Raw genomic sequence first — 17,682 nt, 5'->3', positions numbered from 1 at the left:
ATTTGCTCTTGATAAAAGCCTGGTTTTATAAGAAAATCTGATGAGCACTAACCTAATTTCTGTAAAATAATTTATTATAAATAGAGAAGAAGGTATAAAAGTGTGTAAGTGTATAATTGCAATATATTTGAAAAAGTGCCTAAGGTTTTAATAGATTTGGTAGTTTTTATGATATAGTCTAAAATAGTTCATCTTCAAAATCATACCTGTTTTTATATAAAAACATTCTTAAAATGTTTACTCAAATTGCTTTGTGTCTTATTTTGGCATTTTGAAAATTTATAAATTACAAAATGAATTGAAGTAAATTTAATTTATTAATTTTTAAGGCATATTTTTGCTGTATTAAAGGCAGTAAACAGCATCTATTACAAATCATTATAGGATTGTTCTTTTTAAGTATAAAAATCAGAATAAATTACGAGTTTTCGTTTTTAAAATTTACAGTTAAATTAGATAGTAATATGAGATTGATACTGGTATTCGATGCATGAAAGTTGTCTTTTAATTGATTAAATGTGATACGAACTTTAAAATAGCATATGAAAAAGTTCTCATTCAGCCAATTCTAACTTATGGTACATTTAGAAAATTGTTAATTTTTTTTTTTGAAGTTTGCATTTTGGCCAAAATCTTATATAGGTTACTCTATTAAGGTTCTAACCACATTTAATCAAAAAAAGACAGCTAACACATTTAATACTTTATTTTCAAGTAACTTATTTTTTAGAATGTAAAGTATAAATTTTATTTTTTTTCCCATCAGAATACAGTCGTTTTGAAGCCAAAATACATGACTTACGGGAGCAGATGATGAATAGTAGCATTAGTTCAGGATCAGGTTCTCTTCGAACTAGCCAGAAGCGATCCCTCTATGTCAGGTAAATTTTTTTACTTCTAATTATGACAGTCCTTATTTATGCATGCAAAGTCCTTCACATTTTTTACTATGACTGAGTTAGTTTTACTCCAGAAAAATACATTGCAGGGGCTCCTGACTGGCTCAGTCGGTGGAGCATGCAACTCTTGATCTCGGGGTTGTGAGTTTGAGCCCCATATTGGGTGTAGAGATTATTTAAAAATAAAATATTATAAAAAAAGAAAAAAATATATTGCATACCAAGGAAACATTATTTTATGATTGATTTCCTGAGTGTGTCTTTCAAGAGTTGGAATGTTATTATAATTGTATTAATGAAAGTTATACAACCTCTTTGAATAATAATGAGTGACTGACTATACTGTAGCTTGGTATGTCACAACATCCAACACTTACTTTAACTTAATATTCTTCATAATAAAATGTTCTCTGAGTAACATTTAATTTTTACAGCAATTTCCGTAATAGCAAAGAGAGCGTGTGTAAATAATAGCTTAAAATATGAATAGCCTCAGTAAAGTACACAGATTCAGGAAATTTCTACATGTATTTTTTGAATACTTGGGAGAAGCCAAGCTTGTTATTCTTCTATAATTGATTAATGTGATAGAATAAATCTAATAATAGTAAATAGATACCATTAGTATATAAACTGTTCTTTTTTATTTTACTGGCTAATAGGACTTAATACAGATGACCTATTTGTATTCTGTATACATTTTTTTAGCAGAGCTTTTACTCAGCACTTTATTATACTATCATTTTAACTTTCATAGATGACTACAGGTAATCTCTACCATTCTTCATTATTTTTCATTCCTTCTGATACTATGGGAGAACATTTCCTAGTATGTTTTATTTATTGTTCTGATGAGAGATGATATATGTTAAGTAAAGTCAGCAAGTATCCCGTACATGTTTGCATATGTGTATAAAAACATTTATACAAACAAGCGTGTACTCTGTACTTGTTTACATATGATATGACTTAGTCTCTCAAATAATTTTATTCTGTGATACATAATAAAAGGAAATTTTTCTCACTTTCTTCACTTGTTCTTTTCCTACCCCTTTCGTTCCTTCTGCCTTACCAATGATCTGGGAATCCTTAGTGTATCAGATTTTTCTTTCCTTCCACTAATTCTTGCAATATTTATTAAATTCTTCTGTTCCAGAGTCCTTAAAGTATTTTATGTGATATTGATATCCACAGAAAAAGGAATAACATTTCTGTGTATACTCTCCTTTTTTCATTTTCTTCTTGTTTTTCTAATTTTAGTATAATTAGGTGTCGCCTTTAATAAGTGATCATTAAAAACTTACAAAAGCATAAAGATCAAAACATTAGGTTATACTTGTTTTAGGTACATTTAATGAATCATCTTTCCTTTTTATTTTTTGAAGAAGTAAATATTTTTACAAGTTATATATTATCAAAAAACTTAATGGAAAATAACTGTCACCTCCCAGCAATCCCCAGTTTCATTCTCTAAAAATAATCATCTCCATTTTCTTAGCAAACTCCCTTGCCTTTCCCTCCACATTTCTAGATAATATGCATATACTGCTGTTCTCTAGTTTACCAACTTTGGACATTATGGATTTATTGTCATAGTAGATAACAACTTTCTCTTTCATATCAAATCATTCTGCCTCTTCCTCTGTCACTCAAATATAGTGCCATCACTGTTAATAAAATTAATAGCATTTAGAGTTATGTGACTATGTAGTTATCTGTCATTACTCAAGTAGTATATTATGACCATGCTTCCTTTCTTTTGCAACCCTTCATTTTTCTTGAGCATAATAATTGTGTCATTTTTATTTGCTTAATTGTCCATGTACCTATTATTAAATATCTTTATCTTACATAACTCTATTGAGTTTTTCACATGATGAAACGTGGTTGCACATACCATCTTATCACTTCAGATTTTTTCCATTTTTTTTTCTTTTTTTTGAGAGAGAGAGAGAGAGGGAAAGGAGATGTGTGTGTGAGCCAGGGTGCAGGGAGAGGCAGAGGGATAGAGAGAATCTTAAACAGGCTCCTTGCCCCGTGTGGAGCCTGACATGGGGCTTGATCTCATGACCCTGAGATCATGACCTGAGCTGAAATTAAAAGTGGGATGCTGAACCAGCTGAGCCACCGAGGCACCTCAGTTTTTTCCATCTTTCTGCTTCAGTTGGACTAGTTGCTCTATAGACTTGCTGTATAGTTCTCACATGGGACTTGCCTTTGCCACTGCCTTTTAGCTCTCTGCTGTGTCAGAGTCTGGTTTTGAGATGGCACCTTTTCTTTCTCAACAAGCACATTCTTCAATAAATTCTTGAGGAAAGGTTGTGTGGGGGATACTTTTTGAATCTTAGCATGTCTGAAAATGACTTTATTTTGCCTTCTCCTTCATTGAGAATTTGGGGTGTGGAAGAGGGTGTATTACCCTATTTTATTTTCTGAAAGCCCCTTCTTATTTACTAGATCCTTGTTTTGTCATCCTCTTTTTATCTCATAGACATAATATCTTCTCATGTTGCTCTAATATTTTCTTCTTCTCAAATTCTCTGCTTTCTCTGTATTTCTTTTTCCTAGTTTACTTGTTTTCTTGTATTTTGTATATGAGGGGATCTTTAAATATTTAGTGATCCTTATGAATAGAGAATGAAGCTAGTGGATTTAACTAGAAAATAATTATCTTTGTTCATTGCCATCGCCCACCCCAGGTCATTCTTTTCTTTGGGGTCATTAAATATCTCTAGAAAAGAATCCTTAATCCCTTGCCTGCAGTATTAAACCCCAAGTTGCTAGAATTTCAGTTTTCAGTGTGCAGATTCCTTTTTAATCTGTCTGTTTTTAGGGGCGCCTGGGTGGCTCAGTTCGTTAAGCCTCTGCTTTCGGCTCAAGTCATGATCTCCAAGTCCTGGGATTGAGCCCCGAATCAGGCTTCCTACTCATCAGGAAGTCTGCTTCTCTTTGTCTCTCTCTCTCTCCCTCTGCCCCTCCCCACCACTCGTTTTCTATTTCAAATAAATCTTAAAAAAAAAAATCTGTTTTTAGCCTCCCCACCAAGTTCCAAAGTACAGAGCTTCTCAGATTCAATTTCTTTAGAAACTAAACCTCTTGTCTTCTATGGGTTTGGGAACAAGAGAAGGAATCTGGAGGGTCTAAGTGCTATATGAAGTGTTTCTACCAGTTCTTCTGTTTTCACTGCTGTAACTTACCTCTGCCTAGCTGGATTCTGTACACTTCTACTTCTGAGCATTTCTAGAGTCTTGCGGAGTAAATTATTTCAACATCCCTCTCTTCAGACACCCCATTTAAGCTTCCTCTAATCTGCAGCAATGAATAGGCCTACCCTAAGATCCAGCAATAGCACTACTAGGTATTTACCCAAAGAATACAAAAATACTAATTCAAAGGGATACATGCCCCCCCCTCCATGTTTATAGCAGCATTATCTACAGTAGACAAATTAGGGAAACAGCCCAAGTGTCTATCAACTGATGAATAGAAAATGAAGTTATGGTGTGTGTGTGTGTGTGTAATGGGATATTACTCATCCAAAAAAAAAACGAATGATTTCCTTGCCTTTTGCAACAACATGGATGGAGCTAGAGAATATTATGCTAAGTGAAATTCGTAAGTCAGAGAAAGACAAATGCCATACGATTTCACTCATATATGGAATTCAAGAAATAAAACAAATGAACATGGGGGTGGGGAAGACGGAGAAAGGCAAACCAAGAAACAGACTCTGAACCACAGAGAACAAACTGATGATTACCAGAGGGGAGGTGGGTGGGAGGATGGATTAAGTAGGTGATGGGGATTAAGGAGTGTACTTGTGTTGAGTATGGGTGTTGTATGGAAGTGTTGAATCACCATATTGTACATCTGAAACTAATATTACACTGTATATTAACTAACTGGAACTTAAATAAAAACTTTAAGAAAAGATAGGTTTAAAAAGTTGGTTAACACTCGGGGCACGTGGCTGGCTCAGTTGGTTAGGCATCTGCCTTCAGCTCAGGTCATAATCCCGGAATCCTGGGATCGAGCCCCGCGTCAGACTCTCTGCTTGGTGGGGAGCCTTCTTCTCCCTCTCCCTGTGCTGCCCCCACCCCGCTTGTGCTCTCTCACTCTTGATCTCTCTCAAATAAATAAATAAAATCTTTTAAAAAAACAGGGTAACATAAAAAGGAGTATGATTTGTATCCTAATTTCCAGTTGCCAAATTAGAACCAAAAAATGCATAAATTATATTATAAACGTAATTGCTAGGATTCTTTCCTTAAGAGAACTACTTTGGATAAGAATTTAAATATTGTACATTAAGTAATAGAACACAATTTTTCTTTTTATCAAATTTTAAAAGATTAACATTTTGCAATTATTATATTAATACAGTATTTTTTCCAAAATATTTGGCAGCAGTTAAAGTCATCTGTACTTAGTTTTCATCATTGTTACTGACTCTGAAAATTCTATTGACTCTAGCTTTGTGAACAAATGGAAGGAATAATTAACTGACAAAATAATCACTCTGTTAATCCATTCTTATAGTCCACAACTAATGACTCAAATCTGTCAGGGAGTTTGTTTTACCCAGTTTGTATAGCCAAAATAAAGAGAAGATGCCTCTTAATATTTACTCTTTGTTTATTAATTTAGAGCAACTCTCTAGGTTTGTCTTCATTTTAGAATTCAGTATGGCTTCCCACTGGATTATATTAAAAGCATTTTTTAAAGTTTCTCATTCAGTACTGAGAGAAATAAGGTGTAGTATACCTAATTTTAAAAATTTGCTGTAAGTTAATTTTGCTATTTCTTTTTTGTCTCTTTGTCTTTCTGTATATAGTGCAAATTCTTGAGCTTGGCATTACTTTGCCTACTGTGGTATGTTGTTTATTTATCTGGATTATATACACTTTCAGAATCCTATGTTAACTTAATATTGATAATATAACAAATATGGTGGGGGGCACCTGGGTGGCTCAGTCAGTTGAGCATCCAACTTTTGGTTTCAGCTCAGGTCATGATCTCAAAGGTTGTGAGATGGAGCCCCTTGTTGGGCTTCTCACTCAGCAGGGAGTCTGCTTGAAGATTCTCACACACTGTCTCTATCGCTCTAAGATATAAATAAATCTTTAAAACAAACAACAAAAACACCAAATAAACATACACTTTTTTCTTCTTAATCTAGAGCCCTTTTTGATTATGACAAGACTAAAGACAGTGGCCTTCCCAGTCAGGGATTGAACTTCAAATTTGGAGATATCCTCCATGTTATTAATGCTTCTGATGATGAATGGTGGCAAGCCAGGCAGGTTACACCAGATGGGGAGAGTGACGAAGTTGGGGTAATTCCCAGTAAACGCAGGTAAGTATAAGTCCATTACAGTCTTACCACTTGAAAGTAGGGCAACATAGACAAATAATTGTTGATTTTTTAAATTATTTTACTGAGGGTGATTTTATGCTTAGTTTTCCTCATTACGTTTCACAATCATTTAATTTTGTTCACCTTATATTATAACCAGTGACATAATTAAAGAATATGATGCCCCCAAAGAGAAATCTCTCTAAAGCTCCTACTTAGTTGCTCAGAACAAAATAAATATATTTAAATAACTTTGCTATGTATCTGTACCATTGGAGGGAAAAAGATCTAAAAGCCTCTGTGCTTTATCCATGTAGGTGGCAATGAAACCTACTAAGTACTTTCAGGATTTTTGATTGAATTGCCTCCTTTAGACTTAAAAATTGGAAGTGTAAATCAAAAATTTTAGAAGTATCTGGTATTTGCTTCACATCTCTTTTCTTGCTTAATTTAGAAGTATTGGTGCATTCACTGGTCTTTCCTCTTTGCTTTTAACCGTTTATGATAGTGAGGCATACTTACTATCTACTGGCAAAAGTGGTTAAGTGGAGATAGTCTTTGAACAGGATGATCCCAGCGTAAAGAACCCTCTCTAGGTCTATGAAATACTGCTGAATGTCCCTGCTTTTGTGGGAAAGCTATTAAAATGTCAGTTCATAATTCTCCCCCAAATAACTTAATTTGTGAGGTCTGATTCGTGCAAATCATTGCCTGAAAGTCTTTTTAAGTTTTAAGATAGCCAGCAAAAATTGTTAATGAGACATTAATGTTTATTCTAGCTGGTTAATTCACTTCAGGTCAAGCTTATGATGTAATATTTATTTTTAAGAGTCTATAATTGATAAGTATGCCCATTCATATACCTATTTATAGACCTCTACCTATATATATTATTATTACTGTTTATAGAAGTTGAAGAGTAGGAATATTAAGGTATTACCAAGATTTTTAGTTATGGCTTTGGGATTTGTGACTGTTCTTGGCTAGATCCATGTATTTAACAAGTTCCAACTATTTGGCTAGATCGTATATTTGGTAGCAACTCCTCTTTTAGCAATGCAGCCCTCAGCATAACTTTTTTCCTGGAATAGAACTTAGTCTACTTTAAATTCAGAAATGCTTCCTCTGTCTCTGTGCCTCATTGAGTCAGTAGAAACCTCACATCTTAAATATCAGAGTCAGAGTTCCTAAAAATTGTTTTATCCTTTGGCACCTCCTATCGTGCATAGGCTTTATGTGTGCCGGCAACAGATGAGAAATACACTGACTTTGGTGGAAAAAGATTCTTTTCATTTTGTATATATGCTGCCGAAGCGAGCACAAGATTCTTTTCATTTTGTATAAAAATTCCGTGAAGTTGGTTTTTAAGTCAGAAGTACTGCAAGAGACTTTTAAGACCTCTCTAAATTTCCAAATTCATAAATAAAATTATGGAATATAGTCTTTCTTCCATAAGATACATATGAAACCACAACTAATTATGCCATTTCATTCTTGAATGTATTCAAAACTTGTATTTTCTTAAATAGAACTGTCTCTTAGACCTCTTTACTTCTAATAATAGCACAAGGAATTGTGGTTACTATAGTTCTCAATTTTTATTCAGGAACAGTATTTACAAATAAACAATTTAAATCACTCAGCTACTTAGTGAACAAGGTAACGATGAGAAACAAAGCCATTTTTGAGTTGTAAACGTTTACTCACTAAATGTTAGTTTTGCTGTGCCCTCAGTAAGTGCCTAGGCAAAATTACAAATTAGTTAATCATGCGGACTCTCTAATCATGTCATGGATTGTTCTAGAATAGTAAAAACAAGTTTTAAGTCCATGAAAGCTAAGGTTCTTCTGTACCCACAGTAAAACTATATCGCTAGATAATGAAGAAAATGCATTTATTCATAGACTATTTTGGTAAGTTTTTCTGCTATATACTAACATAATTGCTATGTTGAAATTAAGGATAAAAAGCTTAATTGACATGAAATTTTACAAGGTTCATATTGGTATTACAATCTACATGAAACATTTGTTTTGATGTAGTTTTGTTGGCTTACTTATTTTGAATAGTTAACACTTTAACATGGTTCAAAAATCAGAAGATCTAAAAGCTATACAGGCTTCCTCTTAACCTTGTACTCCTGGCACCCTTTTCATTTTTAGAGGGATAACTAAGGTTACCAGGTCTTGTATATCCTTCCACAGATATTTTAAAGCTCTTTAAAACTCTTTTTGTATACTATAATTGGTTATTTCATGTATTTACACAAATCTGTCACTGGAGTTAAATTCGATTTTTGTATTTCCCATTTTTTAATAAAAATTTCAGAGCTACAGAAAATTAAGTACAAAAAGAAGAATAGTACAAGGAACACCCACATATCCTTCACCTACTTTCACCAATTGTTAACATTTTGCCCTATTTGCTTTCTCTCTCTTATGCTTGATTTTTAGCATATATGTATGCCCCATGCTAAGCTAATATGGAGACAACAGTAACAAAAGAAACAAAATCCAGAAAATTGCTAAACTCAGAAGTGGTTCCTCATAATAATTTCAGTATAATTATGGAATGTGAGTGCATCTATAAGTACACATGTACTGTATTTTGATACTTCACAAGTGGTTTTTGTTTTGTAATGAGACCTGTATTTCATTTTCAGAAATTATAATTTTGGGATACAAACCTAGACAGTTACTGAAGGTTTTAGAATATAAAAATGCCCCATACTAAAGTATCAGTTCTGATGATTTCTAATTAGACCCTTAGATATTTTGGTGTACTTTAAAAATAGCATTCTATACTTTGACAGAGTTGAGAAGAAAGAACGAGCCCGGTTAAAAACAGTGAAATTTAATTCTAAAACAAGAGATAAAGGGGTGAGTATATGAAATATCTTTTTCTAGATATTAATGGTTGAGAATAATGGACTTTTTCATAATTCTTGCTGGAACTACACTATTAAAATTAGAAGGATTTTGCCATAAGAGTTAACTATCAACAGCTATTGCCATGATGCTTTGTAATAGTAGATGCTGAAGTAAGTAATTTATTAAATTAAAGCATTCATTTTATAAACCTTTCCAGATGATCAAAACTGTCATTTGATATATTCTTAACAACATACTTTGGTGAGATTATTTTTACAAGTGAAATAAATTCAGCCTTCCTTCAGATGTCCAGTTAGAAACATACTAATCATGATAGCTAATTTAATAATGCATCCTCTCAGAAAATATGCCCAGAATATTATTAACTAGGTCATAATGTGAGTTTTTATTTCCCTCCTTCATGCCTAATATAATTTATTAAGAGAATCCATGCTTTAAATATTTGAATCAATATGAATTTTTATTTTGAGGGAATAAAGAAAGGGACAGTAGAGGATGAGTTTATATAAAGATGGTCAAGAAATACTTCTAAATTCTTTCATATATAATTTTAAACATGTTTTTGTTTTCATTTTAAGTTCTGCTTGAATCTAATGGATGCCAGTAGATGAAAGAGATACTGCAGGCTTTGTCCTGTGCTATGTGTATAATTAATACAATGGGATATTATAGTAATAGCCTGAAGAAATAAACTGAACACATATGTTGCCTTGAAATACTATTCATAGGAATATCTTATGTTTGTTTTTTTTAATCTAAAGCAAAAGTTATACATCTTTTGATCATATTTCAAATGAATGTAGAAAGTTAACTCAGCAAATTAATTAATCCTATCATCTGTACTTCTCTGATAGCACTAAGCACTCAAACTTAAAGGCTTAAAATTTAAGATAAGCAGTATCCTTGATCAAAGAAATTAAATCTAAGTAAATTGTATAATGTATTCAATTATTTTAGAAATGATAATTTCCTTTAAAATTTCAGCTTTCAGAGAATAAAAAAATTCCATAGTGTGACCTGAAGCAATATTTAAAATAGAAATTTGGGGGAGGGAAAAAATCCCAAGTAACAGGATTTGAAATCTATACAATGCTTTTTGTGCTTGTTTTATACATGTCCTTAAAAATAACCTAGAAAAAGACATAAAATACACTGTCAGTGTATTGAAAATGAGGTTGCATGTTATAACTTTTCTTTCATACTGTAAGAAGTTAACTGAATTAACGACATATTTAAATCTTAGTCTTGTTTGTTGACTGTAACCAACCTTATACACAGTCACTGTGTCCTAACACAGCACCAGAAGAATGCATGATACTGAGTGGGGTAAAAATACGCTTGCCATTGATGCAGAACTGCATTTCTTTCTGTACTACCATCTCCCATTCTGAGTTCCTCTTTTCCTTTCCTTACATGGTGGTTTATGGACTCATTTCCACTGCAGACTTATAACATTTCAGTTTCTCATTAACATTTTTAACATTCATTTAGCTATTTTGACATACCGCATATAGAAATTTTATACTTTATATATGTATCATGATTTTGTGATTTTTTTATCAGTTCTTATATTTATTACACTATCTCTCTTGCAATATAGCATTAATAACAAGTAACTAAATAAGAGTATTTTGTATTGAAAATGTAGACAATCCAAAGGTAGTATATTTCTTCAGTTTTGTGGCTTCCCTACACATATTTATCTTCTTTGCTTTGTGCTATTTTCACTTTTAATAAATTCTTCATCTGGAGGACATTAAATATAATACAATTAATTATTTTCTTAACTAACAGGCATTTCTTTCTGTCCTATATTATGATATCTTTATGATATCTCATTTTGGCTAATTGCAAAGATATCAAAAATCAAAACATTTTAAACTTCATGTTTCTTTTGGTTGTTTGCTGTGAAACTGACTCTGACCACTATATATGCAGTAGGAGGGATAAATACCTTTTATTAAAAACATAACAGTTTTATTATATACCAGAAAAATTATTACTAAATTCATTGACGATTTCATGAACAAGAAGATTTAGTCCTTCCCTAAATTAGGTTATCATAAATTTTTCTCTATTGAAACTTGTTTTCTTCATTTCTCTTCTCTAAAATTTGTATCCAAGCAAAGATTTTTATTTAAATAATGCTACTTGACAGTTACAAGTTCAAATTTCTTGACAGTATTTTTCTCATCAACTTAATTTTTAACTTCTGCTTAGCGTTATCAGAGCCTTCAAATTTTAGGATTGAAATCAAGACAGTCTGTTGGACTAACGAACTATGAATTTATTAATCCTGAATTATTGATATGAAAAGGTAAAAATAAAAGTTTAGTCTTGTTTTTGTGTTAAGATTCCCACCAGAACAAATCCTTTCAAGTAATAGAATTTGACCAAAAATTACTTAATCTACCTCAGCACCTTAATTGCCTGGCATCACATGCTTAAAAATACAAGCATGCCAAAACATACTTCCTGGTGTGGATATACTTCAAAATAATGATAGCATTTTATGACATTGGATTAAGCTCAAGAAAAGTCAGAACAAGATTTTTTATCCTTTATATTGTTCCTGCTTCAAAAAGTAATAATTCCTAGTGTCATTGGTAGGTCAGGCCATTTCCTTCAAGACATGGATGTCTGTGACAGAAATTACAAAAGAAGTTATCCCTCTTTAATAACATCACCTTTCTTTATACAGCATAGTTTTAAATCTGTGAAGGCACAAATGGGACACTGAAAAAGGGAAAAAATCTGTTTCCAACATCTGTGTAGTAAGGGACATCAGATCAGCTGTGCAGCTCCTGCATAGCAGTTCTGTATAACTGTTAGAATCTTCATTGCCTTTTTGGCTTCTAGAAACACCTAACTTTTTATTCCCTATTCAAGATGTGCCAATGAATTAAATCTGGTTCTAGTTTATTTATACTTTTAAAAATAGATAAATATAGTAGAGCTTAAAGAAAATATAGTGGAGCTTAAAGACAAATAAACCAGTTAGGATGGCATTCAAGTTGGCCAGGAGAGCTCTTGACTCTTCTTTCTTGGTGGGATAGCATCGATAAATCTTTTGCTGGATTCTCTGTGCTTGATGGACCCCTCTTAGTTTTCTTCTCATTTTCTGATTTATACCATAAGCATTTAGTTACCTTTTTTCTCTTAAAAAAAAAAAAGATTGGTTCATTGTTTTTAAATATTCAGCACTAGCAACTTTCTCGGTTGTTTTGGTTTTCCTTTTTTTTTTTTTTTTTAAGATTTTTTACTTATTTGTCAGAGAGAGAGCGCAAGCAGGGGGAGCGGCAGGCAGAGGGAGAGGGAGAAGCAGGCTCCCCCCTGAGCAGGGAACCCAAGGTGGGACTCGATCCCAGGACCCTGGGATCATGACCTGAGCCGAAGGCAGTCGCTTAACCCGGGTGCCCTTGGTTTTTTTTTAATAGTGGCTTTTTGTTACCTTATTGGAGCCACAAAAAAGGGTAGGGAGGGAATATGCTCAAGTCAGAGGAAAATGAAGATTATTACCTACTGCTTAAAAAATACTTGAATAGCCTAGAATAACAATTTAAAATAACTTCTATAGAGCACTTCATACCTGGGAATCTTCTAGAAAAATGTGGATTGATAAGAACAGATATTAGCTGGTTTGTACTATAGTAGTAGCTAATTTGAGTTACTCTTCCAGTAGCACTTACTCCTTATTTCTAGGTATTTTTTTTAATCAGGTAGCATTTATTCCTTATTTCTAGATATTACTGAATTACACTGTAAATTTTTAAATATTTTAAGTTGAGAAATGTTAGAATTAGAGGAGTTAATACAAAGTTAGAAATTCACTTTGTGATTAATAAAATTCATATACAAACTGCACACTGTGGTCACAAGAGTCAGCTTCCACAGAGCTGCTAGGCTGGGCCTTTGTACACACAGATAGTAGACATCCCTTTGTTTTGCCCCTCCTTCTCTTCTTCAGCAGTCATTCAATGACAAGCGTAAAAAGAACCTCTTTTCCCGAAAATTCCCCTTCTACAAGAACAAGGACCAGAGTGAGCAGGAAACAAGTGATGCTGACCGTAAGTATGTGGATCCAGTGGTCAACTGAAAATAAATGTAGAGGGACCTACTGCCCTGCAGTTGGTTGTTACCATGGAGACAGTTTCAAGAGCTGCAACAGGTTACCAACTGTCTTAACCAGGAGCAACTTAACAGACATAAATTAATTTGCATACCAATCTTAACTTTTTCTGGCACCTTAGGAATTCTTAATTTAAAGTTAACAGTATTTTTAAGTTATGTGTTTAAAATAGAATTATTTGATGTAAGGGTTCTTAGAAGAAACACTTAAAATGCTTTCAAAGACTATTTTAAAGGAAACTTAGATACCTGAGAAGCTACTTAATGATTTCTAGGTATAGCATTGACAGTCTTGGATACAGATCTTCTGGAATCATCCATTTTATCCTATGTCTTCAGTACATGTAGACAATCTGAATTTTACTTTTAAAATAACAGGAAATAATATCAAATTTTGCTTCTCTACCCTAAATCAGCCCCTAAGCTAGAACTTTGATTCCTTTAGTACATTACATTCAGCTGCTAGCTTATTTCAAACTTTCAGAAATCTACAAAAATTCTCTAAAATATGTACACCTGTAATGGTCTTGGAACTGTCTCTTATTGTAGCACCAATTTTATGCATTACTGACAACTATTTTCTTTGATTATCTTTTTATTGCTTGCTCTCTGGGAACTACTCTCTACAGGAGATCCCTGACGACATGGGATCAAAAGGCCTGAGTAAGTGATCAAAATACTCCCAAGTTATTTTTTAACCTCCATCTACAGAACTACCTTTTTCAGATACATTTTGAGATTCATGGTAGCGCCTTTCTGGCATGAGGAGGTATATGATTTAGATTGCTTTTAGACTTTCCATATTAATAATGTGCTTGGGATTTTTATTTCTGTAATACATACCTTTTGTTTTTCTAATGCTCCATTTTTCACATGTCATTTGAAAAACTCATAATTAGGTTTTCATTTTTGTAGTTTTTATGGCAATTACTTTTGCTAGGGATTTTTTTTAAGCTTTTTAAAATAGTACTACCTGCCTACATTGTTAGAATGTAGAAAATAATCTTGCAGTTTTATGTCCACCGGGTTTTTTGTTAAAACAAGTTAAAATCACTTTGATTCTGTGTTAGAAAAGCATTGCTATAATGTGAAACTCTAAAATATAATGAATCTTAATAGAAAAGAATTGTGGACCTCAAATTCAAGTAACAGTTGATGTAGGGGGATGGAAATTATAGATCTCTTTTTCAAGGAGGTTGTAAATTATTTAAAGAATTATAAGAAATATTTTCCTTTGTTTTTCCTTTAACCAAGATGTCAGTGGTTTTGGGTTTGTCTTGTTCTTATTTAATTTTCTAACTAGTACATAATCTTCATATGAAACTTGGTACAGTCTGGTATATAGGAGTCATTCAGTAAATGTTAGAGTGAATGGATGAAACAGGTCATTTTTTAGCAAACAAAATTTTAAATTTAGGTGTTCTCAAATTGATAGTATATGAAAGTTTACCGAATATTACTGTTATTTTAGGTGACAGCGACTCATAGAAGTAATCTCTTAGACAAAAGTTTTTTCCTGGATAGTTCTTTCTGTTTGGATTATTAAGCATATTGAAAACTTACTTTTTGTAATTCATTGGTCATTAAGGATATAACCAATATCGGGGCACTTGGGTGTTTCAGTCGATTAAGCATCCAACTCTTGATCTCAGCTTGGTTCTTGAGCTCAGGGTCATAAGTTCAAGCCCCACATTGGGCTCCATGTCCAGCATGTTAAAGAAAAAAAGAAAAAAATATATATATATGTATATATATATAACCAATGTCTTTTAACTTTCTAAGATCTACATTAATAAACATTATATTTCATAGAAGATTTTTTCCATGATTTATGCTAACTTTATACTGGAATTTTAATCTAAAGTATAGGTACTTTTATTTCAACCTTAACAATTAAAGGTTTGTATTAGATTGGTGGCAGTATGCTTTATATGTAATTATTTCTATATAGACACACTTGGTTATTTTTGCCTGTGCGTTTTTACGATTCAGCAAGGGCCACAAATTCACTATTACTGGTGGTACCCTTTTTTAATCTTTTACCTTTGGGGAAAATAATCAGTGAAAATCTTTAAAACTGGAAAATATTTCCATAGATTCTTAATGCTATAGAATTTATTTTGAGAATGATGTGTTTTAGAGGTGGTATGATTCAGCATAAAAAAACCCACAGATTTTTATTATCTGCTAAATCATTAGAGACCTGTGGAAAACTCATTGGAAAGAAACTAAATGGACAGTTTGTTTACTATATTAATATTGTTATGATGGATGATAATTACACCTTGGCCACATCTTATTTCCATCTCTCATTTTGACAATTGGGATTTGAGAATAGAAACAAATGAAAAATAGTAACTGATTATCAGTGTCCTTTAGAAAAGGATTTAATTTTCTGGACAGAGACTTAAGATCCCTTGAATGATGGGTTTTGTGCTTCATCTCACAGGAACTAAGATAATTTATTCACCTGGTAACTTGATAATCAAATGAGGGAGACAGGAAAATATCAGTAAAAATTCTAAACCTGGATAAAACAGATGACTAACAGTTGACAAGGTGCCAGTTATTATACAACAGAAAATGCTGGGAAAAGGGTGGTCAGGGACTTTATTCGTAGCCTCAGCAATCTGTAGTCTAAAGTTCCAAATACAGCAAATAAACTAAGCAGAACCTTGTGAGATTTTAATAGAAAGAAATGTGTGACTCATAGGTATTCATCAAGCCTTGTTGAAACAGGACTCATGAAGGGACTGAGAAGAAAAGGCATAAATTATTTCAGAGAAACAAACCCAATGAAGAAATGGAATAACACTGGATATCAAGAAAGATGTACATCTACACGTAATTTCATATAACCTATGAAAAATAGGGTATTTAATTGAAGAGAGAAACAAAAGTGTGATGCCCTGAATACTTTTCATAGACATGAACTCAGTGATTCTACAAAAGAGAATCAAATAAATCATTGATTTGCCCTGTTGAGAGTAGAGGAAACAATGAGAGAATTTGCCTTTCCAATCCTAATTTTGACTAACAACTAACTAGAATATGATGGAAGTGTGAGAGAATGCAAGTAAATCATCATAGCTTGTGAAAAGCTAGAAATAGAAACATGTACAACTTGTATATCTTAAGGCAACTTTGAAAAAGGTGAGAAGGAAAATGTAAGATTCCTTTAACAGAGACTAAAAAGTTCAGGAGGGGCTCTGTAAGGTGCTCGGAAGTGAAATCATGATACACAGTTTCAGACGAGGTTTGTACCTATAGCTCAATTTTTACAGCTTTCCATTTTGTAGAACACCTCAAAAACTCTTGTCAGGCACATAAGGAAAATATATGTAATGGGAAGCCTTTCTTCTCATCTCAAAGACTTACAGAAACAAAGTTGTGTGGAGCTCTTAGATGCCAAAACCAGACTTATTTTTATTTGTATAAAGAATAAGTGTAAGAGTAGTAGTATTGCTTAAGATTAGTGATGTGTAGGTAGTAGTTAGGGAGAGCAAAGAAAAGGCATATGATACCTTCTCAGGAAGAAATGTTTGATTAGAAGGGGGAGACTTGGTTAGATTTGAAATGGCTGTGGTCATCAAACATCATAAACAAAATCAGAATTAAAACTTAAAGAATATACCATGTATGTCAAAGGGATAATATCTTTACGAACTTCTAACAGATCAGTAAGAAACAGACTAATTCTTCATTCGATAACTGAACAAAGGATGTGAGAAGAATGCTCAAAAAATAACAAATGAAATGAGTATATAAAATACTTAATGTCCCCAGTAATCAGTAAACAAAATGATAATATCTACCCATCATCTTGACAGACATTTCTTTTAAAGGAGAACCCAGTGGTAGAGTTGTATGAAATGACTAGTTTTAATATATTAACATTATGCGTATCTGGAAAAGTATATCTTTTGATATACTACTAATTCCTCTTCAAGGAATTATCCTAAGTATGTAGTCAGAGATAGAGATAAAGGTTTATATATCAGGAAGTTTATTTTAATTTTATTGAGAAATTACAGTCAAAAAACTTTGAAACCATCCTAAAATGTCTTTGTATTTGGGAAGTGGTTAATGAAGTATGATTTATCTGTATTTTGTAATATCATATAACCATTGAAAATCATATTAAAACATGACATGGGAAAATGCTCATGATATAAATTAAAAAGAATATGAAACTGCATATATTATCTAAGACTTGTAAATAAACATATATTTAGGGCTATTTTGAATAGTGTTGCTTTGAACATTCTTGCACATGTCTTTTGGTCAACATATATATGTCTTTCTGTTGGGAAAATACCTGGGAAAGGAACTGCTGGGTCATACATACATATATCTGTGGGGCTTTAGTAGTCACTGCCAAATAGTTTTCCATAGTAGTTGTACCAAT

General features: G+C 32.6%; 1 protein-coding gene across 9 annotated transcripts in view; it reads left to right on the top strand.

Annotated features, from left to right (window-relative positions):
- The window catches only part of DLG1 (discs large MAGUK scaffold protein 1), a 257,311-nt gene that overhangs the window by 213,139 nt on the left and 26,490 nt on the right, over positions 1-17,682 (top strand). For 4 of the 9 annotated variants that reach the window (XM_088024979.1, XM_088024980.1, XM_028100851.2 and 1 more), the window contains 4 exons: positions 767-881; positions 6,079-6,255; positions 9,068-9,134; positions 13,114-13,213. In XM_088024979.1, coding sequence (XP_087881105.1) covers positions 767-881; positions 6,079-6,255; positions 9,068-9,134; positions 13,114-13,213 — 459 coding nt within the window. Of the gene's footprint in view, positions 1-766; positions 882-6,078; positions 6,256-9,067; positions 9,135-13,113; positions 13,214-13,903; positions 13,938-17,682 lie in introns of all 9 variants that reach the window. The other 5 variants (XM_028100854.2, XM_028100858.2, XM_028100859.2 and 2 more) reach the window with 2 other exon arrangements.

This window comes from Eumetopias jubatus, unplaced genomic scaffold (genome assembly GCF_037043125.1).
Source record: "Eumetopias jubatus isolate StellerSeaLion01/CBP00866 unplaced genomic scaffold, mEumJub1_p1.0 scaffold_1, whole genome shotgun sequence".
In the NCBI taxonomy this organism is placed as follows: Eukaryota; Metazoa; Chordata; class Mammalia; order Carnivora; family Otariidae; genus Eumetopias; species Eumetopias jubatus.
This window is presented reverse-complemented; position numbering and strand designations above follow the sequence as displayed.